The sequence below is a fragment of the Stigmatopora nigra genome, chromosome 8 (genome assembly GCF_051989575.1).
Source record: "Stigmatopora nigra isolate UIUO_SnigA chromosome 8, RoL_Snig_1.1, whole genome shotgun sequence".
Classification (NCBI taxonomy): Eukaryota; Metazoa; Chordata; class Actinopteri; order Syngnathiformes; family Syngnathidae; genus Stigmatopora; species Stigmatopora nigra.
The window spans coordinates 3,055,157-3,081,367 of record NC_135515.1 but is presented as its reverse complement, the minus strand read 5'-3'; the positions used below and the strand labels follow the sequence as shown (position 1 = coordinate 3,081,367).

Sequence of the window (26,211 nt, the reverse complement as noted above, 5' to 3'; positions counted from 1 at the left end):
TCCCCCTTTTGCTATACGTATTTTCAAATTTTGCTTAAGTTTAATATTTTGCTGGATTTCACTCTAGAATTTGTTTCAGGCATATTCACATTTAATCAGAATTAGCTTTTTAAATATTTTAAGAGTGATTCTTATTTAAGAAACAGATTGTCAACGGTCAGTACTTAAGAATAAATTAAAAGCTTTATTGAAACAATAACTTACAGGTATTTAAAAACACATTGGGTGGCTCAATGTTGGGCCTGCTTGGTTCGGAGCTTCTGGAGAGTTTTCTGCAAGTGAGCAAATACAAATTGATGTAATTTGAGCACTGTGTCAAACATCAATAGTGATAAGTTTTACCATGTGGAAGGCTTTGGCCTTTTGTCTGTTATTGGCATAAGCCTCCTGTCTGCTCCGGACCTCCTTTTGCTGCTTCACTTCCTCCAGCTGATCATACAGCCTTAAAAAATTTAAAAAAAACATTAATACCTAAAATAATTCTGTTCTTTAAAGCATGATGTATTGCTAATATATAGTATTTTTAAGTGCTTTTATATATGCACTGCAGTAATTAATTAAACAAAGTATTTAGGATGTGCAAACCTAAATAAACAAAAAAATCCTAAATAATATTATAAAAACAACAAAAAATGTTAAAATGTGACTATACCTCTGAGTCCGTTTGTGCATCTCTTGTTTGCTCTTCTTCTCTTGATTTTGATCGTTCATCCTTATTATAGCTAAAAAACATCAAAAAATTGGCGTGACTGATCAATCAAGCCAGCCAGCATCAATCTACTTATTACTACATGTAATGCTGCTCTCCACCTGGAGGTGGCTTCTGTGCTTTGCTCAAAGTGGACTTGGGCAATTTGGGCTCGTCAGGTTGAGCATCTCGTTGAGTCGTCGGAGCAGGGCGTTCCTGGCACTTGGTGCCGACTTTTACCGTCCTGGCTTTCACACCCTTGGCTTTGACTTCTTCTGCCCTCCGTGTTGACCTTTCAAGCAGAGCTTGGCGTTTCTGCTCAAAGACCCCATGAGGCTGAGACCCCCAGGTCAACTCCAGGAGCGTGCCTGTCAAGTAAAAAAAAATTAGAAAAATCACTGCAAAATGTAAAGTTAGTCCAAATGTGTCATTACCTCCTTGTGATGGGCTCTTGTTCTGTTTTAAGACCATTGAGTGTTTCTCCGTTGTGGTTATTTGGGGCTCCTATGAAAGAAATAACAATTAAAAAATAAAATCCTGAGGTTCACATATATAGACAACAAGTCTATAAATTAATATTTTTAAAATTAAATTAAGTTACTAGCAAAATCTAAATAAAAACAAAAAAGTATCAATTACTTCTAATAAAGAAATGAATTGCAGTTTTATTAAATTTTGGTAACAGGGAAAAATAAAACATGCAAAACATGCCTTCAGAGGTTTAATATTAACTCAGTATCTGCCATTGACAAAGATAGAGGTCCAATTCATCGAGCACCTCTTTCCGCTCTTCGTCCTCGTCCCAGAAGGCTTCAGAGACCATGCTGTCCTGTGGTGTGTTATCCGACAGGCTCACCAATGTTATCTGGGACTGTTGGAGAATTCCTTTAGTACTGCCCGCTTCCTGAAAAACCAAGCAAAAGCATAAACAGAACCAATTTAATAAAAAAAAAAACAATAAAAAAAAACAAGGAGGGACCAAACCAATAATAATAGTAACACCGCCAATAAAGATCAGAATGGTAAACCTAAAATAAAATAAGTGTAAATAACATTTTTTTTATTAGAAAAAGGTTTTAAACCTAAGCTTGAATTTTTTTTTTAAATTACTAAGTCAGAAAATTTCAGGAAAAAAAACCATACCTGAAGAAATCAAATCGCTTTTACAGGTATTTAAAGGACTATAAGGCGGAACGAAAAACAAGCTAAGTAAAAGTGTACCGATAATGCTTCTTCTATGAAGTCCTTCTTCGGGCTTAAGCATTCCACCAGCGTTCTTTCCGCAGAGGGGACTGGAATTGGACCGTCCACTTCATCCTCAGGCAGAAAACTGAATGCAGACCAAGAGTAGTCGCATGTGTCCGATTGCGAGAGATGCAATGCCTGAAATCAGGAAGAAGATTTATGAGGATTTACTCAGGACAAAGACGACATATAAAAATGCAAACAAGCGGTGCACAACCTGAGGAGAAGCAATTTGATCACAAGCGGTGGTCGGGCAGTCGCCGTCTTCGGCCCGGAATTGCTCGACGGATCGCTCGTCAGAAGATGACGTGTCGGTAGACGGTGTGTCGGAATTTGACGACGGGCCTAGCTCGCCGCTAGAGAGGGGTCCGGCGGACGAGTTGAGAGCGGACGTTGCAGCCGACTGGTTGTGAGTGACTTCCGCCGGTAGAGGGTGAAACGAGTGCATCATTGGGCTTGGCGGGTCAGGATTTAGGACGGGAACGGAATTGCTGCCCGGTGCTGATAGTGGACTCGGACGGACGGTGGCCTCTGGTGGGGTGCCGAAACTCGCACAGGTTCTGCCACCTGAAAATTAGACATCCATTGGTTTCCAAAAAATGCCACCAAAAAAAATTGATGTTAATATTGGCTAATGGATGTTCAATTAGTATATTTGTCAATTAGAAAAAATATATCATTTATATGTACTGTTCTCCCTAATGGACATTTCTATTGAAGACACTAAGAAAGGGATTTTTTCTTTTTTATTCTCCATTTTTTGGGGGAAAGTCATGAGTTCAAATTCATCAATAGATCTAATTTCATCATGAACTAGTTGACTATCTCATACCGGAGTTTCCACTATCCTGGAAAGAAGACAGGTCCAACTCTCCCTGGAGTGGTCTCATGGAGGTCTCCCCTGGAGAGCTTTGTTCCGTGGCGCCAACACAAGCCGAGTCCCATTCAGCGGCGAGCTGACCCATCATGGATGCTTGAAGGCAGGACGATTGATCGGCGGTCTGAGCCATGAGGGCCCTGAATGACTCCTGATCCTCACTGATGGAGATCTGAGCAGGTGCTGGACGGATCTGGTAGAGAACAATCAACTGTCAACACCATTGACCATTATCAATGACTAAAAATATAAATTTGGACTTGCCAGGTCGCTTGTAAGGGATGCTTCAGATAGCGGCGTCACACCCTCCCGTCTTCCGGAGATTTGGTGTAAAGACAGTTCGGAAAGCGACGAGCCGAGCGCCTCCGACATGGAGCGGTCGGCGTCTGCAAAACCCAAAATGGGGCAGATTGTGCAAAGGGGACCCAAGAATAAATATGACACTGGGCAACTTGGTGGCAACCTACCTGCGTTTCTACCCACGGCGTTAAGAGAGCCATTGAGCTCTTTGGCGTATCTGTCAATGATGCGTTGGGCGTAGCCGTCGCTAAAACGAGAGGCGAGTGCTTCAGAGTGGGCTGGGCTGGAGCCGGGTCTCGGGGTGTTTCTCGGACAAGCCTCTGGGTCTGTTGAAACGAAGCTGCCAGTGGACAGTGTGGTGGACCTCCATTCTGGGTCACCATATCCATGGGCAGACTGACACAAAATGAACGTATTATGGGTTTGTTAGCAGTGTTCTACTATCTAGTCCTTTTAACTAATAAAATGAAAACGAAAAAGTTGAAAAATCCATTACAATTCAGGTTAAAGTCCACATGGTCACACACTACACAAATATTAACTCACAGAGGAAATACACACACACACAGACACACATTCAAGAATAGTAGAAAACACACAGTCACTGAGCTCAGTTCAAGTGTAGAAACCCTCATGAAATGTATTTCAATTGTAAAATACAGTTCAGGTACTTTTGTTTACATCATTGCTCAGAAGACAGACAAACAAAACATGCATGCACGCACACACACACACACACAAACTCACTCCCACTCACTCACACACACACATACATACATACATACATACATACATACACAGAAGCTCAGTTCAAGTGTAGAAACCCTCATGAAATGTATTTCAATTGTAAAATACAGTTCAGGTACTTTTATTTACATCATCGCTCAGACAAACAAAACTCATGCGCACATGCACTCACTCACACACACACACACACACACACACACACACACACAAACAAACACTCACAAAAACAAACAGAAAGAAACAAATAAACACAAAAATGCTTCTCTTGCATAATCACAGGCCAAGGAAAATCTTTTCCAAGGCTGTCAGATTTGGCTAATTTTCATCATTGATCCACAGATTGTGAACCTCAGAGGGTTAGATTAGTTTACATGAGTACAATGTATAAAAATAAAAAAAATAACCATACCAGTTGACTTGACTCTCCAGATGGGCTGGGATCCCCTGGGAGGGCACGGCTTGCAGATCCCCGGCCAGACCTAGTTGACGGTTGAGATCCGCCTGGAGTGAAGACAACTCTCCCTCAACAAAATGTCCTACTTTTTGTCAGTGAGCAAGAAATGCAGAAACATACTACTATTGCGAGAGGATTCTGGGGATGATCTCCTTCCATTTTCTCGCCCAACGGCCGGACTGGACTTCCTTGAACTTGACACAGTGCTGTTCGGAAAAGTCTGTCCGCTCCAGTCGTACGACGAGTCCGCTGTGTGGTGAGGCAAAGCAAAAACTCCCCCCGGACCTGCCAACAGAAAGAAGGTGATGTACAATTTTCCAACTCTGGCGAAACAATCACCCGATACTCACCATTCAGGCTGGTTTCTAATGGCGTCTCCACTTCTTGAATAGCGCTGAGCTCATGCTGTTCTCTCATCATCGCGCCGAGCCGAACCCGGGTGACCGGGGGCCTGGCTGCTCGAGCATGGAACGAAGCTAAAGGGAATTAAAACGATAACACAATTATGTTTGCACCTCACCAGAATACTTGGAACCAAAGCCATTACCAGTTTGACTGCCAGATGGAAGTTCCAGATTTCCAGACCCTTCTTCGGCCTGCAGACTTCCAGCGTTTGACTTTTCAATGACTTTAAGAAGGGAAGAGAGCAGTTCCGAGCGCATTTGTCCGCCATCTTCTTGTGCCGAGACTTGGTCTGGTGTCTGTGCATGTTGAGACATCATCCCACTGACACTTGGTACTTAAACCCACAAGACGATATAGTGGCAAACACATTGACATTCTGTAGACAGAACTCACCTGAGCATCAACACGAAGTAGTGCCTGCAAGGTTTCCTTTTGCTCCCTGAGGAGCTCTAAGCTCTCTCTTTGTTGTTGTCGCAGGTCTTCAAGGCCTTGAAAGTCTTCTTGAAGCGAAGAATAAAGTGAAACGCTGTCTTCTGTGACTGTTTGGATGGGGCTGATTGGAAGAGAGATGCTGGCAACAGCTTTAGAAGGATGAAACTCTCTACGGCCTGTTCTGGGAGTGAGGGAATCTCTAATGACCGTTTGAGGAGAAAGTATTTCTTTGGTCACTGGTGGAGGAAAACCTGCATCTCTTGGTCTAGAATTAAGGGATTCTCTGGTAACCATGTTAAAGGGGACGGAATTCCCAATGAGCGACCGAGGAGAACTTGGACTGGTCACTACTGGAGATGGAATTGACCGTCTGGAGAGTGACTGAGACGGAATTGGCTTACTGGTGGCCATCTGGGGGGGACTTGGTTCTCTGGAGGCCGATTGAAAAGGAAGTAGTTCTTTGGTGACCATTCCAGGAGGGATTTGCTCACGGGTTACCGAGCGAGGAGGACCTGGCTCTCGGGCTGTTGACCGCGAAAGAGCTGGCTCTCTGGCCACTGACCGAGTAGGACCCGGCTGTCTGGTCGCAGGCCGAGAGGAACCAGACTCTCTGCTCACTGACCGAGAAGGAGTAGGTTCTCTGGTCACAGTCCAAGAAGGGAGTAGTTCTTTGGTGACCACTCCACGGGGAACTGTCTCTTTGGGGACCAACTGAGAATGAACCGACTCTCTGCTGGCTGAGCGAGAAGGAACTGATCCTTTGCTAACCGGGCGAGAAGGAACTGACCCCCTGCTAACTGAGCGAGATGGAACTGACCCCCTGCTGACCGAGCGAGATGGAACTGACCCTCTGCTGACCGAGCGAGAAGGAACTGACTCTATTGTGACCACCACCGGAGCCTTAGGCTCTGTGGTGACTGACTGAGAAGGAACTAACTTTCTGGTGACTCCTCCATGAGCAATTGGCTCTCTGGGGACCATATTGGGTGAAAATGGCTTTCTGGAGACCGCATTGGGCGAAAATGGCTTTCTGGTGGGCGTTTTCAAGGGTGACGCTCTGTCTCCAACACCATTTTGTTGAGAGGGACCCGAAACATCCCGCACCTGGGCTCTGGGACTGTTTAAGCGCTCCCGACTGGAAGACACGAGGCTGACACTGGAAATGGGACGGCTGGGAGGGATAGGTGTACCAGCAGATGCCGAAGGAAACTGTGGCAGAGGAGGCCTAGCGACATTGTGACGAGTCTGTATAGTGCGCTGGTAGTCTTCAAGGCGCCGTCGAGCCTCGTCTATGGACAGCTGATGAATTCTAAGAGTTAAATTGGGAAAATCACCACCACTGACTATTATTATAGGCCATTACTTACATTTTAAAGTGAGGGATACATTCATTACTGGATATTTTGGGTCGTTTTTGATACATTTAGTAGGAAAACACACCTGTTTTGCTCCAAAAGGCGTTCCTGACATTCTCGGATTTTTCTATTGTGCTCAGGGGTCAAACGCTGCAATGTCAATCAAGAAAAAAAATGAGCTAGCCAGAAGAAAACGATTGAGAACAAAGAGGTGAACTTACCTCTTGACCTTGTGCAAAATCTGCCATAGAGGGCTGTGGTAGCCCTGCTTGGTTTAGCGAGATTTCAGAGATTGTTGAAACATTGGGGTGCTCTTCTGCCTGCTGACTCTCAAGCAGAAGCTGCTCTAATTGGGCTTTCTGTTCTTCCAGTTCTTGCAGCAAAGCCATCTGCTGTCGCGTCTCTCTTTCCAGCTGCAGCTCCTGCAAAATAAATGCCTGACTTAAGAAAGGTGCTGGTCAAAGTGCCTTGAAAATACATCAGCCATCGCTTACCCGATTTTTCTGCTCAGCTTCCAGAATTTTGGAGGAAAGGGCCTCCTGGGGTTGATTTCCTTCTGGGATTGGCTTATCATGCTGTCCTGCGACTTCAACCTTCTCCGTGATGAGTTGTGGGTCTCGTTCCGAGACCCGACTGGCGACGGTGACGAGGGACCGGGCCGCTGGGACCACGTCGTCTTGGTTTTGGTCGCTCCTCTGGGTCCTGATGCGATTTAGGAGGTTCTTCAAGGCCTGTCTAGATGTTGGTCTGACAGTTTCACCTAGAAGAGTTTTGAGGAGAACACTGGAATGCCTTTGAGTGCTTTGGAATATCTTGGAAAATCCAGCTAAAATGTATTTTTGGTACCATTGACAGCAGACTGCGATCCAGGTTGCACTTGTGGCTCTTCTTGCTCGGGTGCCACGTTTTCCTCCAGGCTGACGTCCAACTCTGGATCCTGGGTGGTCGTTGTGGAGGTCACGGGAATGGGTTCAGGTACCAGCTGACCCATTCGGTCACCTTTGATTTCTGGAATACACAGTATTGAATTACATTGATAGCAAATTTCAGGTTAAGACTATTTTCCTGATGGCTCTTACTCTTTTCTTTTATATACATGTTCTCAAAGGCAAACTCCATGTCCCTTTGGAACTCCTCCTTTATCTCCTGTCTCCTTTGAGGCGGCTGGAAAATTTGTGGCGGCATCTGGAAGGCCTGTTGCCGCCTCCTTAGCATGTCAGCCTGCTGCATGTGTTCCAGTTCTACAAGGAGACGATCGCGATCCTTCAGGGAAGGAAGAAAATAATAAAAATGGAGTCGGAAAATCCCAAAAATGGAGGACAGGTGGCTTCAAATTTCTTAAAAAATAAGTTTTTTAATTTTTTCTATTAGCAAGTAAGTGTAAATTCCTACCAGCGCGAGGTGCTCTTTCTTCAGAGCCTTTATCCCTCGAAGGCGAGCCGCCTCCATCTGCTCGGCTCTTTTCCTTTCGCCATCCCTCTGGAAGATCTCCTGCCTCTTCATCGCCTGCTCCGCCCCATCATGTGCGTCCGTCTATTTGTAGAACAACACTTAGCATAAGGTTTCAAAAAATATTTAGTCAACAATGAGCCTTTTACCTGCTTAGCATCCATCCCTCGGTCCACCTTGGTCGGGGGCACGTGGTAACGCGAGGAGGCAAAGGCACTGATGTCTGATTTCTTTACCATGGGTGATTTCTCATTAGTAAGAGCCTGTTTGAGTGGAAAAGAAAATCCTGAATAGAGTGAAAGTCTGCTGTATCCCGGTCTGCTTAAAAGATTATACTGGGAGGGAAAAATATATCTTACTCCCCAAAAAAGTAACTCACCAAAATGGGAGGGGGAGCTGGTGGTGGGAGGTGAGCTACTTTGGTTGCTCTCTCCCTTTCTAGCTGTAGCGCCTTCTTTCTGGCGTTGATGGTTCTAGAAAGAGAAAAAATGTGTGAGATGGTACTTGTGTTTAGGAGTTGGGAAAATGCTCACCGTTTTTGCGTCTCGTGGTCTTTAAGCTTTTGTGATTTCAGTTCCTTGAGAGCTTCTCGGAAGCGTTCCTCTGCTTTGGCGTGATTCTGTGCTTCCTTCTGGGCAATGGCAGCCACGTCGGGTTCCTTTTTCAGGTCAAAATTGAACACAAATGTAAGACAGTTTTATATAGAAGTCAGTGGAAATGGCCACAATTAAACTAAAAGCGTGCAGTATTTGACATCTGTACACAACGGGTAAATATTACTATTTTGAATCAATATGGTCTTACATTTTCTTTAGCCATCTTGTGTCCTTGGCCAACCATCTGGAGGCTCTTTTCGAAGAGCATCTCCAATGTACGAAGTTTCTCAGTCCGTTGGTGCTCCCATTGCTGCCGCAGTTCCTCTCCCAGCAATTCCACCTCCCGTCGACGCCTCTGTTCCACATTCTGCCGCGTTTGCAGTGCAAAACTTTTATGTTGCTCACGAACCTAAAAAAGTGAAATTTTTCAGACTATACACAAACCTCAATGGCACCTAAATAGTTCGTCATTGCATTTTGGAATAGTTCATTAAGTCCACCACCGAATTAGAGTTTGGGGCAATCACGTAAATGTAGAGATTTAGCGTTTTTTTTACCATTCGCTAGACTATTTTCAATGGTATTGATTGAGTGACTCAAAATAGATGCAAAATGTTAACTAGGGAAACCCCATAGAAACACGTGACGTCATACAAAGGGTAAAATTTAAACGTCCCAAAATACATTTGATTTGCTTTTTACCTGTTGTATTCGCAGTTTTCGCCTCCTTTCTCTTTCTTCTCGGAGTAACTGTGCTTCTTCGTTGGGGCTTAGTCGCAATTTTCCCAACCGCCTCGCCATGATTCTTCACCGTAAACATTTCCCTGCAACAACGTCTGAATTAGCTGCAGCTCTGCTAATTTAGCGGAGCTTGTTGACTTTGTTTTTACCGGTAGTGCTTAGTCACTATGACTCAAATTCTGCAGAAGAATAAAACATTATTTTGCATATAAAGCCACTTCTAAAATACGACAGGAAAATGGACATTTTCAGAGACTTAAATCTGCGCAATCTCACTAAGAATCTACTTCGAAAATTGTTAAATCGTAATATCCGGTGATTTAAATTTCCCGCCACAGCCCGCGCTTTGTGGAATTGCTAAATTTCAATTTAAAATATTTATTTTAATTTTTACGATAACAGTTACTTTTTCGTAAAGTTTATGTCTTACCAAATCATTAATATATATATTCATTTCAAATTAAAAGAATATCTGGTATTTTTGCATCTTTGGTATTCAGTTGCACCTTTTCACCAAACGTAGCGCTATTTCCCCACGTGGTGGTTCTCATCCCTAATTCGACGTCAAGGAAGAGTAGCCAAGACGCAACACATCTCGGCGGAAACAATACTACAACCCTAAGAATTAATATTTACATTTGAAACATTTCTCTAATAACAAAGGTAAGAGATGCTCCAGCAAAAGTGCTCTTAGCATCAAATATTTTCTCTCGCCGATTGCACTTTAAGTTTTCCTCTTGTTAGCATGCTCACGCTATCAACCAAAAATACCTAATAATGTGATCTTATCGAGTCACAGTTTGTTTACAACTAAATATAATTCAACTTAGCTATTTAGAGATCCTCCTTCACCTAATCCCATTTTATTATTTGCAGATTTTAAGCAGATCAATAAGTAAATCACTTTCATTCAAATACAGCTGTCAAAGAAGACCATCAATATTAGAGAAATGTAATGTTCACCGCAAAATAATGTATTATGGTTCAACCTTAAGGGAAAGAATGGTACTATGACTACTACTGCATATTTTCACCTTGCAGCAATTGTCTAATTTTGCATTTTTTCCTAGATCTCACAATTTATCATGGCTAGTGGTCCGAGCGTGAGGGTCAGCATCGAGTCTTCCTGCGAGAAACAAGTCCAAGAAGTGGCTCTGGATGGAACCGAGACATACGTACCTCCTCTGTCCATGTCCCAGAATTTATCCAAGTTAGCCCAACGGATCGACTTCAGCCAGGGTTCCGATTCGGAAGGCGAGGGAGCTGATGGCGAATCCCGGGATCGTGACTGGTGCAAACAGGATCAAGAAGAAGAAGAAGGTATATCACCAAAAATGTCAATGTTATTGTATTTGTGTAGAATTTCTTTCTTTGTTTAAAAAAAACACAGGCACAGTGAAATTCCAACCATCTCTATGGCCTTGGGACTCTGTACGGAACAACTTGCGTAGCGCTCTGACGGAAATGTGCGTCCTCTACGACGTACTTCGCGTGGTGAAGGAAAAAAAATACATGGCACTCGACCCAGTATCCCCAGACCCATCCGCGAGCAAGGTAAAGTTAAAAAAAAAAGGATTTTGGAAATTTCCTAACCTCATTTGAGATCCAACTTCTTCTCCTTTCTTCCATCTAGACTCCTCAAGTTTTCCAGTTAATGAGCAAGAAAAAATCTCTGGCCACGGCTGCTCAGCTCCTCCTGAAAGGCGCCGAGAAGCTCAACAAATCCGTGGCAGAGAACCTTGAAAACCGACGTCAACGGGACTTCAACTCGGAACTGTTGAGGTTGCGCTCGCAGTGGAAGCTGCGTAAAGTCGGTGATAAGATTTTGGGAGATCTTAGCTACCGCAGCGCAGGTGACGTGAACTTTACATTTAAATGATACTGTTAAGGGTGTGCGGCCATTTAAAAGTTGTATGGTTTCACCCACCATGCAGGTTCCTTGTTTCCTCATCATGGCTCCTTCGAGGTCATCAAGAACACAGACATCGATCTGGATAAAAAGATCCCGGAGGATTACTGTCCCCTCGATGTGCAGATTCCAAGTGATTTGGAGGGATCTGCCTATATCAAGGTAAAATAAAAATAACATATTATGACATAAAACTCAAGGCTATACATTTCAAGGTTAAAAGAAGTTGAGCAGAACAGCTTCATAATTGAACTTTCCTAATTACATAGGTTTTTCACAGATAATGTAGACCACTGGTGTCAAAGTGGCGGCCCGGGGGCCAAATCTGGTCCCGGGAAAGTAAATCATGAGTTTCTATTTTAGGATTAAATTTAATTGAAATGAAAGATGATTCAAAGACATTTTCCATTACAAAGAAAAAAAGCTCAAATAAACGTTGCTTTAGATCTATAAAAATTGACTTTAGGGCTTTTAATTAAATTTAGAAAAATCAAAATATTAGATCTAAAATGGTCACAAATTGTAATGTGTATTTTTTTTCCAGGTTTCCATTCAAAAACAAGCTCCAGACATCGGTGATCTTGGAACAGTCAACTTGTTCAGAAGACAAACAAAAACTAAAGGAAGTATGTGATTAGTACTTATTATTATTTTTCTTCCAAAGTACACTTTCAAAGCAATTTGTCACCTTGGACAGGTCTACAGCCATGGCACGCCAAATTGGAGGCGGCACAGAACGTTCTCCTCTGCAAGGAAATCTTCGCGCAGCTGTCTCGGGAAGCCGTTCAGATCAAGTCTCAAATCCCTCACATTGTGGTGAAGAATCAGATCATCTCGCAACCGTTCCCAGGTGACCACCACTCTATGCCATGCTTTTTTTTACCTGTTGGTGGCGCTCACATTTCGAGGCTTTGGCAGGTCTGCAGCTGTCCATCTCGTTGTGTCACTCGACGGCAGAGAAGAAGAACCACAGGGGGTCTCCGGAGAAACCCAAACCGGATGACCATCTTTACGTTCTGGAACATAATCTGCATCAGATGATGAGAGAGGTGAGGAATTCAAGCCATAATGGGGTCAAAATTGTAAATATGGTGATATAATTGGGCAAATCAATGTTATTTTTCACCAGTTTTTTTAATGCAAAGAAATTGGGAATTACTCTTTTTTTTAACCTATTAAAACAATGGAAGGGGAGTATTGAAACTACTTATTTTTATTTAAATAGACTTTTTTTAGCTTAAATTTTGGTCCAACCAAAGAAAAGCAAAGAATGGACAATATTTGTTGGTTTGTATATGTCACCCTTAGTTCCACAAACAGCAGCTGAGTTCCATGGTGATGCCCCATCCCGCTAGCGCCCCCTTCAGTCACAAGCGCCTGCGTCTGGCCGGACCGCTGGCCTACGACAAGGCTGAGATTTCCAACCTGCAGCAACGAGAAGGTCTTCTGGAGAAGATCATTAAACAGGCCAAGCATATCTTTTTACGGAGCAGGTAAGATGACTTCTGATTGTGAGGGTAGGAATATTCATATATCATAATTGATGTCATCAATTTGTCACGGGTAGGACTGCACGCACCATCGACAGCCTAGCCAGCCGCATTGAAGACCCCCAAATCCAAGCACACTGGTCCAACATTAACGATGTTTACGAGTCCAGTGTCAAAGTACTGATCACCTCTCAAAGTTATGAGCAAATTTGCAAGTAAGTCACCCAGGTCTGTTTTTTAATGTCAAAAAAATATTTTTTAAATGATAAAAAAATATAAAAATAAAATCCTAAACTACTTTTTAATATCTTAAAGAATGCTTACTTTTCTCCCTTTAATGTAAATAAATAGAAAATTGACTCTTTTAAAAAATATATATTTCTACATTTAATGTTTCTCTAATTTTAATCAATCAATATTTACATATTTTCTTAATATTTAAATTTGATAGTAAGAGGCTTAAGTACACATTTTATTGTCTAAATAACTACTTTATTTTTTACTTTTCTTTAACTTACGTCCAGGTCAATCCAGCTGCAACTCAACATCGGCGTGGAGCAGATCAGAGTTGTCCACCGAGACGGGCGTGTGGTCACTTTATCGCACCAGGAGCAGGAACTACAAGACTTTCTCCTCTCCCAGGTGGACTTTTCTTTCCCTTCTTCTCTCCTTAAACCATCACTCCTCAATCTCACCTCATATGGTGCCCACAGATGTCCCAGCACCAAGTGCACGCCGTGCAGCAACTGGCCAAAGTGATGGGCTGGCACGTACTGAGCTTCAGCAACCACGCAGGTTTGGGCCCGGTGGAGAGTGTGGGGAATGCATCCGCTGTCACAGTGGCGTCCCCCAATGGAGAGTACGCCATTTCTGGTAAGACAGTAGTTTTAACAACTTTTCGGGAAATGTTTTTTTCCACCTACTGTTACACATTTGTAATTACAACTGACTTTTCCTTACACAGTCCGAAATGGTCCTGAAAGTGGCTGCCGGGTTTTGGTGCAATTCCCACGTAGCCAGAGCAAGGAGTTGCCCAAGAGCGAAGTCATCCAGGACAGCAAGTGGTCTCACCTCAGGGGTCCCTATAAGGAAGTCCACTGGAACAAAATGGAAGGACGCAATTTTGTATACAAGATGGAGCTTCTTATGGCTGCTCTTACGCCTTGTCCTTAAGTAGTGAACCTGCAACTTCCCCATAAAAAAAATAACAAAAAGAGTTGCTTTCCATTTTATTGTTCTGAGAACGACTCTTACAAAATTGCCTGCTCATGTGCGAGAAAATAAAAAGGAGAAAAAAATGTCTGCTGTCTTCTAAATAATGTCTTTTTCAGTAACATTGGAAAATTTAGTCAAATATTTGATATAAAATGTTATTTATAAAAATACAAAATAGCATCTAAAAAAATTTGCACCAAAAATTTGATTTTTTTTCCTTATAATACAACTTTAAGAATTATTTTTTCCTAAAAATTAAGAATAAAGTGCAAAACTTTAATCTCAAATATTAATAAATGTGAGGTATATAAGTGTATGTGTGTGTGTTTAGGATGACAAAATTATAAAGTGAGCAGACAGTAACCAAACAATCAACATTTTGTCAATAAATACAGTTGCTATTTACAGGGTTGTCCAGGTAGAAATTATTATTTTTAAAAATCCACCTCTGTCTTCTCCTTGTAATCCGCGTCGTAGTCCCACCTACTTGGTATATAAAAAATAAAAAAACTGTGCCATCAACTGTGCGTCATAGAGGTTGCAGCTCTGTTTCATCATTTTCTGCCAAAGAAAACAAAGGGTTAACCTTTGTACTCCAAAACACACCTTACTGACAAAATAACCCCCTCATTTGAATCCTGGCCACAAAAATATTGTCCAATCACATTTATTTTGAAATTCCACCATCTACATGAAGTAATTGGAATACTGTATTTCATGTGGGCCGGACTATTTTAGATATATTTATATATATATTTTATATAAATGGGTTAAAATAATTGGATTAAAAACCCTGAATATTCCGTTTTTTATAGCTGTTTATTTTAGATTATTTTTAAATATATTTTTAGATTCTACAAAATGATTTTTGAACTAAAGACACAGAAAAATGATTTTAAAAATGACAATTATTGATTTCTCGGGCCGCACAAAACGACGTGACGGGCCAAATTTGGCCCCCGGGCCGCCACTTTGACACCCATGATTTAAAATGTATAGAAAATAACGGGGGAAATGTACAAGTTGACAGATAAGAAATCCTCTTACATAGTGTGATTTACTGGGCTGAGGTGGGCTAGTTAGCGTTAGCTAGCGCTTACCTGGCATTTTCTTCCTCCGCCTACAAGCCACGATCTTACTGTAGGCCTTGTTCAAGAGCCACATGCTCAGCATGAGGAAGCCCGCCAAGCATCCCAAGGCCAAGGCCGACACCGATAGGTACTGCAGGTCCTCGTACAAAACTTCTGCAAAAGGACGATTTGTTAAGTGGCGGTAGAACCCCCCGGATGATGTTAACGACAGCTAACGTGGGCTCACCATTGACCTTGAGGACAAACCCGGCATCTTTGCTGCCCCCCACATCGTCGGTGATCGTCAGCACGTAATAGCCGGTGTCCTGCAGCGTCAGACGGGCCAAGCCCATGGAGCCGTTGTCGTGCAACTCCACACGGCCATCATAATCTGCTGTCACGTTGGCGAAGACTCCCGGCCGCCAGGCGGCGATAGCGCGGCTCACCGAGGCCGACATGAAGGTCCATTGCACGGTGGGGGTGCCGTTGCAGGACACGTCCGCCGAGAAGAAGACGTCCTCTTGCACCGACCGGATGATGCTTTGCTCGGGGGAGTGGATGGAGATGGCCCCCACTTGAAAGGAGAGCGAAGATAAAGCAATACGTTACAGTATTTACTTGAAATTTGACTATTTCTCGCGTATAAGCCGCCCCCTTAAAATTGTTTTATTTGACTATTTATCACGTTTAAGTGGGAGGGTTGACAGGGGTCGATAAACATGACAGGGGCTCAACATCGACAAACTAGTTCAATGAGAAAGTAGTATAAAACCTGCCCGACAGGCATTTAATGGGTGATTGGGCAACAGTGTTTCAGTAAGTTTTCTGTTTGTGCTGTTTGCACAGTGACGTATGCATGAAAAAATTTAACCCGGGAATGCCAAGCGGCTGTGTGGTTGAAAAAAAAACATTAAAAAAATGACAAATTATTGAAATATGCAAGGTGTGCCATTGATCATCAAAGATTAAGTGTTCCACTTTAAGGACAGCGTGTGACTTATTTTGCTGTATCCCCAGTTAAAAAGTTCTAAATACAAAAAAAAAAAAAAACATTCCCAGTTTTATTTATGCATTCCTTCACTTTGTGCAACATTCACAGGGGTGCTGGAGCGTACCCCAGGCAACTATGGGCAGTATGCAGGGCACAATTGGACAACCACTCATACTTTGGGGGGTGCAATTTAGCATACAATTAGCCTAGCAACCTAGCCTAGGTTTGAACCCAAAGTTTGAGGAGTAGAGTTACATTTTTTGACATATTTACTTTAAGCCTCGTTTAATTTTTAACAATAGGCACTCGACAAACACCCGAAAAAAAGTTTAGAAGGAATAAGAAAGGAGTTTCTTACCCAAGCGACACATGAAGAGAGCAAAGACGAGGATGGCAACAACGTCGTGGGGATCCCAGAGCCGATAGTGCCAAGTCAGCATCTCCGAGCCATTGGTGGGTTCGAACCACAGAAGAAGAAACTCCCTGGTGTCCTTTTTAGTTGCTATCCTCCCCACCTGATTGAAAACAGGGACGTTGTCGCTATGTGAATCAACGGGCTAGCTCGATAGCCCCTCACCCAACTAACTTCCAGGCACACCTGGTCGAACGTGCCAAACAGGAAGTGCTTGCACCTCACACACTCGCAAGTTCTCTTGTTTCGTCTTGAGGGTTTAAATTCACTTTCTTTAATATATTAATGATTGAATACTCTTTTAGTTATGTAAAAAAAACAAATAATGCTTGGTACTTAAAGCTCATATTTTATCTTTGTAAAGAAATCAGTAATAACAAAGAAGTGAGCACCTGTAAATTTGATATTGGACTAAAACTGGGTAACAGCGCCCTCCTGTGTCAACATACGAATTACATTGTCAATTGAACGTCATCACAGTTAGATGGTAACTTATGACAGTACTGTAGACCCATGAATACTACACTGTAGTATCTCATATATTTTGAGAAGTAATAGTATTTTTACAATGAGAGGGGGTGCACCGTTCCTGGAGGTACTGCAATACCAGGTCGATGCGTGGAGTGGACGGAGCAAGCCCCTATTCCATCTCCCAATTCCAAAAATCAATTTAATATATGGTCCCCGGATAGGGGACGTATCAGATATTAAACTGATAAGAACAGATACTACACTTGATCTTAGCCAAAAGGCCGAGAAGCGATGCCTAACGAAAGCTACAAGGAACGACGTGATTCAAAGCAATACGATTTAGAGTTGTGGTGTCAAAATATGAAATGAAAGAAAATCATTAAGCCTCAAGCAAAAACTATAACTTAACACATTTTCGAAAATAAATCTGAAAAATATTGTTGTTTTTATGTCTTTAAATGTAACAAACGCTTCTAGAATGTGGGTCTTTCAGACCACGTGACTCATATTCATTCATCGTCACGGGCTTGTACGTGCTCTCGGCACAGATGCGTGTTTAAACTCTATCCATTGATTGCATATGGGACTATATTTCCATTTATATCAGCTTTATTGGTCATCAACAGCAATACAAAATATAAAATTACAACTGATTCCACATATAATATAGGGAAAAAGGTACACTTTATGTACCGAGTGGAAAGAGTACAGTTAAAGGAGAACACGCACTTCCGTTGAACATTTCAGAATAAGAGAAAGTCATGTTCAGTCATTCAAAATTTGTTTTGGAATATAAATGATATTCACATAGTAGTTCAAATAGGTCTCATTTTTGTTTCATTGTAAAGTTGAAGCTAAAATGTTAATAGGTGAATAGTTCATTAGCAAATAACAATGTGTTCAAGTGGATAACATTATAAAATCATTGGTGGTCATTGTAAAAGTTCAGAAATAATACACACTAATTCCTTATTTAATAGCTCAAATTACTCGAGCATTATTTAGAATGAATATATACATGTAAAGGAAAGTCTGTGTTTTGTCAGCGGTATTTTTCTTGTTTTTTCTTGCATCAATGCACTATTTTTCCAAATTTTTAACACGCGTTAACTTGAAAAACAGAGCTTTCCAGCGCAAGACTTTGTGATTTTCTCCCTAAAAAAGTGCAATATAATGCTTCTAATTTCCTTTGTCTTAATCCCATATACAATAGGATTGAGCCAAGGTGGAAAAATAAGAGTAGACGACCCTATGAAATGACGTAAAGTAGGCGGAAGCTGTTTAATCCTGTACGAAATGATAGTAAAAAGCCCGAGACTTTCCAGGAAAAGAAAAACAAAAAGGTGCGTGGCGCATGTCTGCACCGCCTTGACCTTTGTGTCGACCCTTCGGCTCCGACACGACACCATCAGGATTCGAAAATAAGAGTAAATAATGACCGAGTTGGCCAACAACTGCGTGAGAGCTACGGTAAAAAGCCCATACGCGTGGTTGATGGTCGTGTCCACGCATACCAACGCCAACAAAGACGGGTTATCACAGTAGATGTTGTGGATGATGGAACGGCAGCGAGGAAGGCGCAAAAGCAGGAAAAAGAGCACGCCAATCAACAATAGAGCCATCAACCAAATGCCCGCCACAATCCTCGCCACGTGGGCTTGTGTCATCACCGCGTTGTACTGTAGTGGCAGGCAGATGGCGACGTATCGGTCGTACGCCATGGCGGTGAGGATGAGGACGGTCCCCGCCGCGTAGATGTGGATGAGGAAGGCCTGGGTAACGCAGGCCGGGAACCAAACGCGTCCGTTTTCGCTCAGTAGGGATTTGAACAAGTGCAGGAAGAAGGCAGATGAACCCAAAAGGTCGTTGACGGGCATGTTGAGGAGGAACATGTACATGGGTTGACGTAGTTTTTTGTTTAGGACGATGGTGAGGAGGAGGATGAGGTTGCAGATGAGGATCATGGCGTAGCTGAGGCTGGCTAGGAAGAAGACGGGGACGACGCCTTCGGGGGGGATGTCGTAGCTTTGGGTTAGCATCGTGGATGACGATGTGTTGGGGAGAGTCTCCATTTAGTCGAAAGCTAGAAGACAAGGAAGAAGTAATTACTGCTGCTTAGTCACCCCTGTATGCAGGCTGACATAATTAGTTGACTAATTTGGTATTATGATGGTCAGGATTTTGGGAGCTGATTAAAAAATTATGTTTTTTTTAGTGGTTTGGTTGTTTTTTTGGTAAAAAGAAAAAAACTTATATTTATGCTATTATCTATCCTCATTTTACTGATTTTTGCAGTATTGTTTTGGAACTTAAAAGTTGAGAATCATTTTAGATGAATAAAAAAGTGCTGAAATACTGAAAAGTTGAACGTGGACACTAAAATAAGTCAAATAAATTGCCCACTAAAAAAAGTTCTTCCAGGAATGTCACCCAAACCATGAAATATCCAACTTCATGTAAATATATTATGATTTAAAAAGCTAAAACAAAAGGGCAAGGTAAAAATGACATACTTTTGCATGCACACAATGGCAATACACTCTAAAATACAGTAAAATAAAAAAGTAGAATACTATCATAGTATTTCCCCAACAGTGGCATATGTCGGGAGCGCTGTAAAACCAAGATTACCTGTAAAATCTATTTAAAAAAAGACACAGAAATCAATGCATCAGTCACTATAGTCAAACTTACCAATGTATCGCCCCAATACACAATTCAAGTGGAGTTCCAAAGAACAACAATGCATTAATAAAATAAATAAAATAAATAAAAATGAAACAATCAGGTGCGTACGCGGGGGTGCTTGCTGAAGAGCAGGATGCCCCATGTGTAACTTGCTACTCTTATAGACGCCATAAAACTGGTGACGTTACCGTCAGTTCTTTGGGGACGGAGACAGTTTGGAGTCGTGAATACATCAACAAAATAACCACACCCAGTCTGTCAATCAGTCTAATATTTTTGTTAAAGAAACAACAACAACAACAAAAAGATTTCAAAGTCAAAAAGCACTTTCTTCTCAAATGAAATCTAAATTGTATATCAAAATAAACATGTATTTTGATAGTTTATTTATTGTTGAAAAGATAAAAATGGTCTGAATCCTCCTTTTTTTAAGCATGATAATGTGTACCCTTATTTATTTATATTAGAAAGTATTTGCTTTTACCTTTTTCAAAATGAAAAGAAAAAACACAGGAAAAACCCTATTTTTCTTTTATGTTTTTTTCATTTAAGATCATTAAAGAATAAAAACACAATAAGGTAAAACAACATAGATATTCCCTAAAAAGCAAGCTCATTATCTTTTTATTAAAACAATCCTTTTTTCCACTAAGTACGCATTTTTTATCGACATTTTGATCTGTTTCATAATTTGAAATATAAAAAAAACATTAGACATGTTTCTCATCCTGTAATATTTCATTTATAGTCATGTTCATATACTTACAGTCTCTTACAGCCATTTTCTTGGTGAAACAATAATATTCACATAGTATGCATAAACTAAAATTGTTCTCAAACAAGGAGTTGAATTTCAAAATTTGATTTATTCAATAAGGCACAGTACATATTAAAAAATCATTTTAGTTAACATATATATGTAAATATGTAAGATTGTAGCCCATGGCTAATTTCCATCTTTAGTCCCTCATGTAAATTGATAAACCATTTTTTAAATCTGTTTTTGTACATTACTTATTTTCTGGGGTTGTTTCTTTCAATAATTTTTTTACAAACTGTGTTTTTTTTCAATCCTTTATTTTCTGGGGTTTTGTTTGTAATAAAATCCTTTGAATTTGACTTTGGTCTTGCCCTTTACCACACACCACTATCACCACCTTCTTCCAAATATCTCAACTTCAAACAAAGATACGCTGTCTCAAAGCCCTGAGAAGAGTATTTCGTATTTCACTAGTATACAATCCATAAACCAACGGGTTCAGTAGTGGCGATATGAGAAAAATGAGCACACCCATCACCTTCTGCAAGTCAGCAGACACATTCTGAAACCTATGCGACAATATAGTGAAAGTCCCCACAATCTCAAAGATAATCAAGATCAGCAACTGAGCCACGCACGTATTAACCGCCTTCCTTTTGGCGTCAGTTCGCCTCATCCCCAAGCAAGTAATCAAGATCTTGACATAAGAGAAAACCTGGACAGACAAACTTGACACCTGTACGACAGCCGTATTAAACAACCCCACCGCGTTATTGACGGACGTATCGCCACACATCAGTTTGAGAAGCGACGGGTTATCGCAGAAGACGTTAGCGATGACTGATCGACAACGCGGTAGCCCCGTCTGTAAGGAAAACAGCAACGCCACTAAGGTGAAGTCTAAGGACCACGCCAAGGCTACTACACAGACCACCACCTTGGGGGTCATGATGAGACCGTAACGTAACGGCATACAGATGGCCACGTAGCGGTCGAAGGACATGGCGGCCAGGATGAAGAGGATTCCGCCGCCGTATAGGTGCAAGGCGAAGGCTTGGAGGACGCAAAGTGGGTAGGAGATACGGTTTTCCTCAGATATAAGGCCGGAGAGGACTTTGGGTAGCATGGCTGTGATGCCCATCAGGTCGTTGAGTGGCAGGCTGAAGAGGATGAAGTACACGGGTTTGTGGAGGTTGCGGTGAAGGACGATTACCGTCAGGAGTGTAGCGTTGCATAGGATGCAGAAGAGGTAGAGGAGGAGACCCAGGAATAAGATGGGGTACTTGGCTCCGGGAGGGATGGTGAAGGTGGTGAGGGTTAGGTAGGGGTTCAAGTTTAAAGATGTGTTTGGCATTGTGGGTTTTTTTTATGTAGGGATTCACCAATGGTGATGTTTGAAGTGGGTCATGGGCGGGGTGATGGAGCGCGAGGAGTGGGTCCTGTGCTGTGTTTTATATATGATTTTTTGATGACATCATCAGGGATTGTTGACTGGGAAATTTGATGTTAAGGGGAGATAGCCAATGGAGATGAAGGGGGAATAATGATGGGCATATACCTGTCAAATTATACGTTTTTTCTGTATTTTATACATATTTGGGTCATTTACTGCAAGGGTGTTGGTTCACAGGCCACTTTAACGTCAAGTTGATTTCACTATTTTAGATGTAATGTTTAGATTTTTTTGATAAAATGGATTAAAAGCCCTGGATATTCAGTTTTTTATAGATCTAAAACAATGTTTATTTTAGCTTGTTTTTAGATATTTTTTGATTTTATAAAATGCTTTTTTAACTAAAAACAGAAAAAATGGATTGAAAAATTACAATTATTGATTTAAAAGGGGGAAAATCAGGAAATTTAATATACATCTATACTCTTCATTTTAATTTAAGCCTAAAACAGAAAGTCGGTACTCATGATTTACTTTCCCTGGCCACACAAAATGATACGTCGGGCCAGATTTGGCCCCCGGGCTGCCACTTTGACACACATGCTCCCATTTTTTTATTTTCATTGATCCTAATGAAAAAAATGTCTCTCCTTAAAAGACGTCAAGCCAGTGCCAATAAAAAGGTCTAAAATGTCCAAAGTGGGTCTCATGGGTGACACAATTAGTCCTTACGGTCCCTTTGTGGCTATTTGCCATATGTTACAGTTCCCAAGGACCATGTGACCACTTGAGTGATTAAATTAGTTCAAAATATTCTGGTAATACCGCCAATACCTTTCATTACTAAAGGTATTTTTTGAAATTTGTCAAGACTGTAAACATTTCAAATAAAATCTCATGAGTTGACTTTGTCCAATGTGTTTTTGAACTGTTCTTTAGTTTTATTTCAAGCAAAAAGAGGAAAAACAAAAGCTAAATGGTTCCATTTTAACATGACAAATTAGCAACATTTAATGTTAATGAGATAAACAAGTGGTCATCGTTAAGTTTTCTCCAGAGTGTCGTTAAAAACAAACCCCTAGCAAATAGCATCGTCATTAGCCACCGGAGATTTGAACGAACTGTCTGTAACAATAACAATATTCATTTAGCTCCCATTGGAACTCATTAATAATAATTTGTTTTGACAATCACACCTGATGTAATCCTGTGTGTTTTTTTTTATTGCAAATATATTTTTGTGTTAAGATTTTAGACACCTAAAATGTATATCCCAGCAAAAAAATTAATAATAATAACAACCTACTCTAGCTTTACTTGACGATTAAAAATATATTTAAAATAACAAAAAGCGAATTGAAAAAAAGTGCCAATTCATTTGAAGTTGAAAATAATAATTTTCATTTCAATGTCTGAAATGTTGCTTTATTTAATGTTTTAACATCTCAAAACTTAAAAAAGTTGATGTCCTACAATTGCAATTCCCTTTATTTGACGATAATAACCCAAAAAAATGCAAAGCGGTCCATATTTGCTCACATAGGGCGCACTTAAAAGCCTAAAATGTTCCCCAAATTGGACATAGTACCTTTTTCTATGCACTAAATTCAACATTCTGCAGATTCCTCTAAAACCAACATACCCAGTCTGGTTTCAGATGGCTTTTCCCATAATGAGAAGACTCATTAAAAAGACCATGATAAAAAATAACCACATAAAGAACCGATCCAGCACCTTAGCCACCTTCTTCCATTCGCCGGTTCTTTTCTGGGTGGCCCTTTGCTCCCTATAGCAGTTGGCGATGTACTCCACATTTGCCAAAAGCTTCTCATGGCAGGAACCCACATTATGTGACCGTTCCCCGTCACTCACGCCGTCTCTTCGAGATCTTCTTGCGCCATTCGAATCGCCATAATCTGTGCCAGTGAACGTTCTGTTCTTCTGAGAATGGTAGCCATCGCCCAAATCTTCTCTTTCTTCTGTAATCAAGGAGCCAAAAGGGTCTGTCCCTACATCACAATCCGGTCTGTGGAGGCCATTCACATTGCGATTGGTCACCATTGGAGCTTCTGGTTTCTCCAAAGGTGGTGACATGCAGTTCTCCCCGACTTCGTAAACGAAGCACATTCTGGCCATGTACTGCAGAATGACTTTCTTGGCCCACTTGGGGACCGGTTTGGCATCAGGGCCGCAGTGGTGAATATTCATGATGAAAATGGTCAAGGCGGTGGAGGCAGTGATCATGGTCATGGTGGCAATGTAGTACTTGCCTGTTGGGAAGAAACAAAGATGTCAGAAGGTTGATTTTGGGTATACTATTGTGATAAAATGCTAATCCTTGAATTGACAATCATTTTAAGAATCTTCACACTAAAATACTTTTAAATTGAAGAGAATGTTGTTCGATTTATGGATAATGGCGACTTTGTCATTAAGAAACATTCTTGGCCTGACCGGACATTTGGTAGACGGACATTTCATCCCTGGATGTGATATCACAACCAAAACACTCGTATATTTATGACCAAAGGCAAATATATAGATACTTTTAGCTCACTGGTAAGTAATCCCGAAAATGTCCTATGGCTTGTGTTCTTTTTTGTATAGGGGTTTTGAAGTGGACCCACATATTTGACATAGAATAAGAAGCTAAGAATTCTGCAATAGCTTGATTTTGTTCCCCTACCGATCAATGGTACATTCTCCGAAGGTGGCATGATCTCCGCTACAAGCAATTGAAAGACAGTCAACGCCAACATAACGGTGACACCCAAAGAAACTTTCTCTCCAGAGTCGGCAGGCAGGTAAAACCCCAATGGCGCCAAAAACGAGATCATCACACACGGTATCAGCAGATTAAAGACATAAAAAGACGCCCTTCTCTTAAGTTTCAGGGTGTACGTAATATCAGGATAAGGATCAGCACAGCAGCCATATAAAATGACACTCCTGGTAGCCGGCATTCCTAGGACTTCCCACTCCACGTTGTCCACCAGGTCTGCTAGGTCTGCACTCTCCATGGCGTTCAGGATGTCCACTTGGTTGCCACTATAGGTCCAAGAACCGTAAGTGAACCTGCACTGTTGAGCGTCAAAGGGAAAGAAGGACACGTCCACCTTGCAGGAACTTTTGGTGATTGCCGGCGAGTCCCACATGATTTGGCCATCATGGCGGATGACTACATTGGTGTCCATGGGGCCTGTGAAGTGATCATCGGCACTAAAAGGGTAGAGACAGACCCCATGAGGGGTGAACTGGATTGGTTTAATTCTGTTTACATAGGATCTGGAGTCATAAAAACAAAGATTGAGGTCAACTTTCAGTCTGAGGCTACCATCTACCCTTAAAATGGAAATCAGCGTTCGGGAGAATCATCTGTGATGGGGACGAATCAGGGTTTAGACTTCCTTGTATTGTTTTATATTTTATTAAAGTAAAATTATTAATCAACCTAACACTGGAGAACCAAGCCTTTGCATAGAAGATGTTTGAGAAGACACAAGTATACCCACTTTTCTATCTGTATTTTATGTCTTTCCAGTAAATCCAAGGCAAATGAAGTCAAGTTTTAAGAACTTTCTTCATTGTAAACTCTGCTCATTTACTGGGTCATAAAAAAATAAGGTCTGAACACTCCTTTGAGGAATGTCCAGCGTGTGTCTTCTCAATAAAAATACTCACAAATTGGTAACTCGACACCAATCCGACCTACTTGTTATATAGGACTATATCAGGTTTCCATACATAACTGCTAGGTATACGGATGGTATCGAGGCCATCATAGTCTTCCTTACGCCATTTCAGGTGAGCATCGAGCCAGACTCGTCGGATCCACAAATAAGCCGTCAGTATTTGGTTTCGCTCATCCTGAAAAACATCCAAACTGTTTGTGATGGATTATAATGTTAAAGATGTTGGATTTTTCATCCATTTTGGGTCAGAGTAGCTAAGAGTGAATGGATGTTTATGTAGTATTTTACCATGTCGATGATTTGCGAGAGTGTGACCTGCAAGGTGACGTTCAAGACGGCATCGGTGTCCTCTACTGGTCGGAGAGCACTGGTGTAGTTGTCAAAAAGATCATTAAGGAGCTTCTGGGCAAACTTGCTGTGTGCACACCAGAAGACTGTGGACATACAGTGAGAATGTGTATGTAGCTTTAATGTGTTTTGGTCTTTTAAATAGAATATTTCACTATACAACTAAACATGTGCCTTGTTTTACCAAATAGATTCAACTCTCTCATATGATGAAGTGAATCCTGATAAGATGATAAGGGTTTACCCCTGGATTTTGAGCCTGACCCAAATCTGGAGGTTTTAGTATATGTTCATCAATTGAATGTGTGGTGTAAAATGTTTGGGGAGAATACACACTTATGATGGGATGATGAAGATATTTTGTGTTGATGAATGGGGTGTTGGTTATTGGGACACAGTGTTGTTAGCAGTTGGTGTTTTTAAACTTGATTTACAAGGTCATCACAGAAAGGATTAGGGATGATGGCAATCCCTGCACAGCTG

The 26,211-nt window shown here is 41.4% G+C and overlaps 6 protein-coding genes and 1 non-coding gene across 7 annotated transcripts; 1 reads left to right on the top strand and 6 right to left on the bottom strand.

Moving 5' to 3' along the window:
• Positions 1-164: 164 nt before the first annotated feature.
• On the bottom strand, positions 165-9,591 carry cep295 (centrosomal protein 295). Its single transcript, XM_077722864.1, has 27 exons — positions 9,251-9,591; positions 8,757-8,957; positions 8,486-8,610; positions 8,332-8,425; positions 8,102-8,215; positions 7,896-8,036; positions 7,583-7,766; positions 7,350-7,511; positions 6,998-7,263; positions 6,725-6,925; positions 6,589-6,653; positions 5,110-6,457; positions 4,859-5,012; positions 4,662-4,787; positions 4,432-4,596; positions 4,267-4,358; positions 3,278-3,506; positions 3,075-3,196; positions 2,766-3,021; positions 2,151-2,500; positions 1,910-2,071; positions 1,467-1,592; positions 1,123-1,192; positions 811-1,056; positions 653-722; positions 343-442; positions 165-272 (listed from the first exon to the last, which is right to left on the bottom strand). The coding sequence occupies exons 1-27, from the start codon at positions 9,347-9,349 to the stop codon at positions 231-233; spliced, it is 5,310 nt and encodes a 1,769-aa protein (XP_077578990.1). The 5' UTR covers positions 9,350-9,591; the 3' UTR covers positions 165-230.
• Positions 9,592-9,824: 233 nt separating this feature from the next.
• Positions 9,825-14,361, top strand: med17 (mediator complex subunit 17). Its single transcript, XM_077723366.1, has 13 exons — positions 9,825-9,952; positions 10,360-10,609; positions 10,680-10,843; positions 10,923-11,142; positions 11,224-11,360; positions 11,743-11,824; positions 11,896-12,048; positions 12,117-12,247; positions 12,507-12,691; positions 12,766-12,903; positions 13,213-13,330; positions 13,402-13,561; positions 13,653-14,361. The coding sequence occupies exons 2-13, from the start codon at positions 10,375-10,377 to the stop codon at positions 13,859-13,861; spliced, it is 1,932 nt and encodes a 643-aa protein (XP_077579492.1). The 5' UTR covers positions 9,825-9,952; positions 10,360-10,374; the 3' UTR covers positions 13,862-14,361.
• On the bottom strand, positions 13,905-16,615 carry vstm5 (V-set and transmembrane domain containing 5). Its single transcript, XM_077723364.1, has 4 exons — positions 16,323-16,615; positions 15,221-15,547; positions 15,004-15,147; positions 13,905-14,464 (listed from the first exon to the last, which is right to left on the bottom strand). Exons 1-4 carry the CDS (start codon positions 16,402-16,404, stop codon positions 14,433-14,435), a joined length of 585 nt encoding a protein of 194 aa, XP_077579490.1. The 5' UTR covers positions 16,405-16,615; the 3' UTR covers positions 13,905-14,432.
• A 334-nt stretch (positions 16,616-16,949) lies between these two features.
• LOC144201081 (U2 spliceosomal RNA) lies at positions 16,950-17,140 on the bottom strand. The gene has a single exon (XR_013327278.1). It is a non-coding gene; the product is annotated as a U2 spliceosomal RNA (small nuclear RNA).
• Positions 17,141-17,953: 813 nt separating this feature from the next.
• Positions 17,954-18,919, bottom strand: LOC144200617 (olfactory receptor 52B2-like). The gene has a single exon (XM_077722863.1). It carries the CDS (start codon positions 18,917-18,919, stop codon positions 17,954-17,956), a length of 966 nt encoding a protein of 321 aa, XP_077578989.1.
• Positions 18,920-20,547: 1,628 nt separating this feature from the next.
• On the bottom strand, positions 20,548-21,725 carry LOC144200483 (olfactory receptor 10J4-like). Its single transcript, XM_077722675.1, has one exon. It carries the CDS (start codon positions 21,647-21,649, stop codon positions 20,714-20,716), a length of 936 nt encoding a protein of 311 aa, XP_077578801.1. The 5' UTR covers positions 21,650-21,725; the 3' UTR covers positions 20,548-20,713.
• Positions 21,726-22,955: 1,230 nt separating this feature from the next.
• On the bottom strand, positions 22,956-25,824 carry chrna10a (cholinergic receptor, nicotinic, alpha 10a). The gene is made up of 4 exons (XM_077722860.1): positions 25,669-25,824; positions 25,401-25,555; positions 24,375-24,907; positions 22,956-23,958 (listed from the first exon to the last, which is right to left on the bottom strand). The coding sequence occupies exons 1-4, from the start codon at positions 25,822-25,824 to the stop codon at positions 23,342-23,344; spliced, it is 1,461 nt and encodes a 486-aa protein (XP_077578986.1). The 3' UTR covers positions 22,956-23,341.
• Between the last annotated feature and the right edge of the window lie 387 nt (positions 25,825-26,211).

Bases quoted from the DNA above. Each gene is read 5' to 3' on its own strand.
- cep295 (XM_077722864.1), bottom strand. From the start codon at position 9,349: ATGGCGAGGCGGTTGGGAAAATTGCGACTAAGCCCCAACGAAGAAGCA. The intron at 8,426-8,485 runs GTGAGCATTTTC...TTCTCTTTCTAG, and splicing joins GACCACGAGACGCAAAAACG to AACCATCAACGCCAGAAAGA. The intron at 443-652 runs GTATAGTCACAT...AAATTTTTTAAG, and splicing joins ATGCACAAACGGACTCAGAG to GCTGTATGATCAGCTGGAGG.
- med17 (XM_077723366.1), top strand. From the start codon at position 10,375: ATGGCTAGTGGTCCGAGCGTGAGGGTCAGCATCGAGTCTTCCTGCGAG. The intron at 10,610-10,679 runs GTATATCACCAA...AAAAAAACACAG, and splicing joins GGATCAAGAAGAAGAAGAAG to GCACAGTGAAATTCCAACCA. The intron at 13,331-13,401 runs GTGGACTTTTCT...TGGTGCCCACAG, and splicing joins AAGACTTTCTCCTCTCCCAG to ATGTCCCAGCACCAAGTGCA.
- vstm5 (XM_077723364.1), bottom strand. From the start codon at position 16,404: ATGCTGACTTGGCACTATCGGCTCTGGGATCCCCACGACGTTGTTGCC. The intron at 15,148-15,220 runs GTGAGCCCACGT...GTCCTTTTGCAG, and splicing joins GTTTGTCCTCAAGGTCAATG to AAGTTTTGTACGAGGACCTG. The intron at 14,465-15,003 runs GTAAGCGCTAGC...TTTCTTTGGCAG, and splicing joins GCGGAGGAAGAAAATGCCAG to AAAATGATGAAACAGAGCTG.
- LOC144200617 (XM_077722863.1), bottom strand. From the start codon at position 18,919: ATGGAGACTCTCCCCAACACATCGTCATCCACGATGCTAACCCAAAGC.
- LOC144200483 (XM_077722675.1), bottom strand. From the start codon at position 21,649: ATGCCAAACACATCTTTAAACTTGAACCCCTACCTAACCCTCACCACC.
- chrna10a (XM_077722860.1), bottom strand. From the start codon at position 25,824: ATGTCCACAGTCTTCTGGTGTGCACACAGCAAGTTTGCCCAGAAGCTC. The intron at 25,556-25,668 runs GTAAAATACTAC...GATGTTTTTCAG, and splicing joins TCTCGCAAATCATCGACATG to GATGAGCGAAACCAAATACT. The intron at 24,908-25,400 runs GTAGGTCGGATT...CTACCCTTTTAG, and splicing joins GATATAGTCCTATATAACAA to TGCCGATGATCACTTCACAG.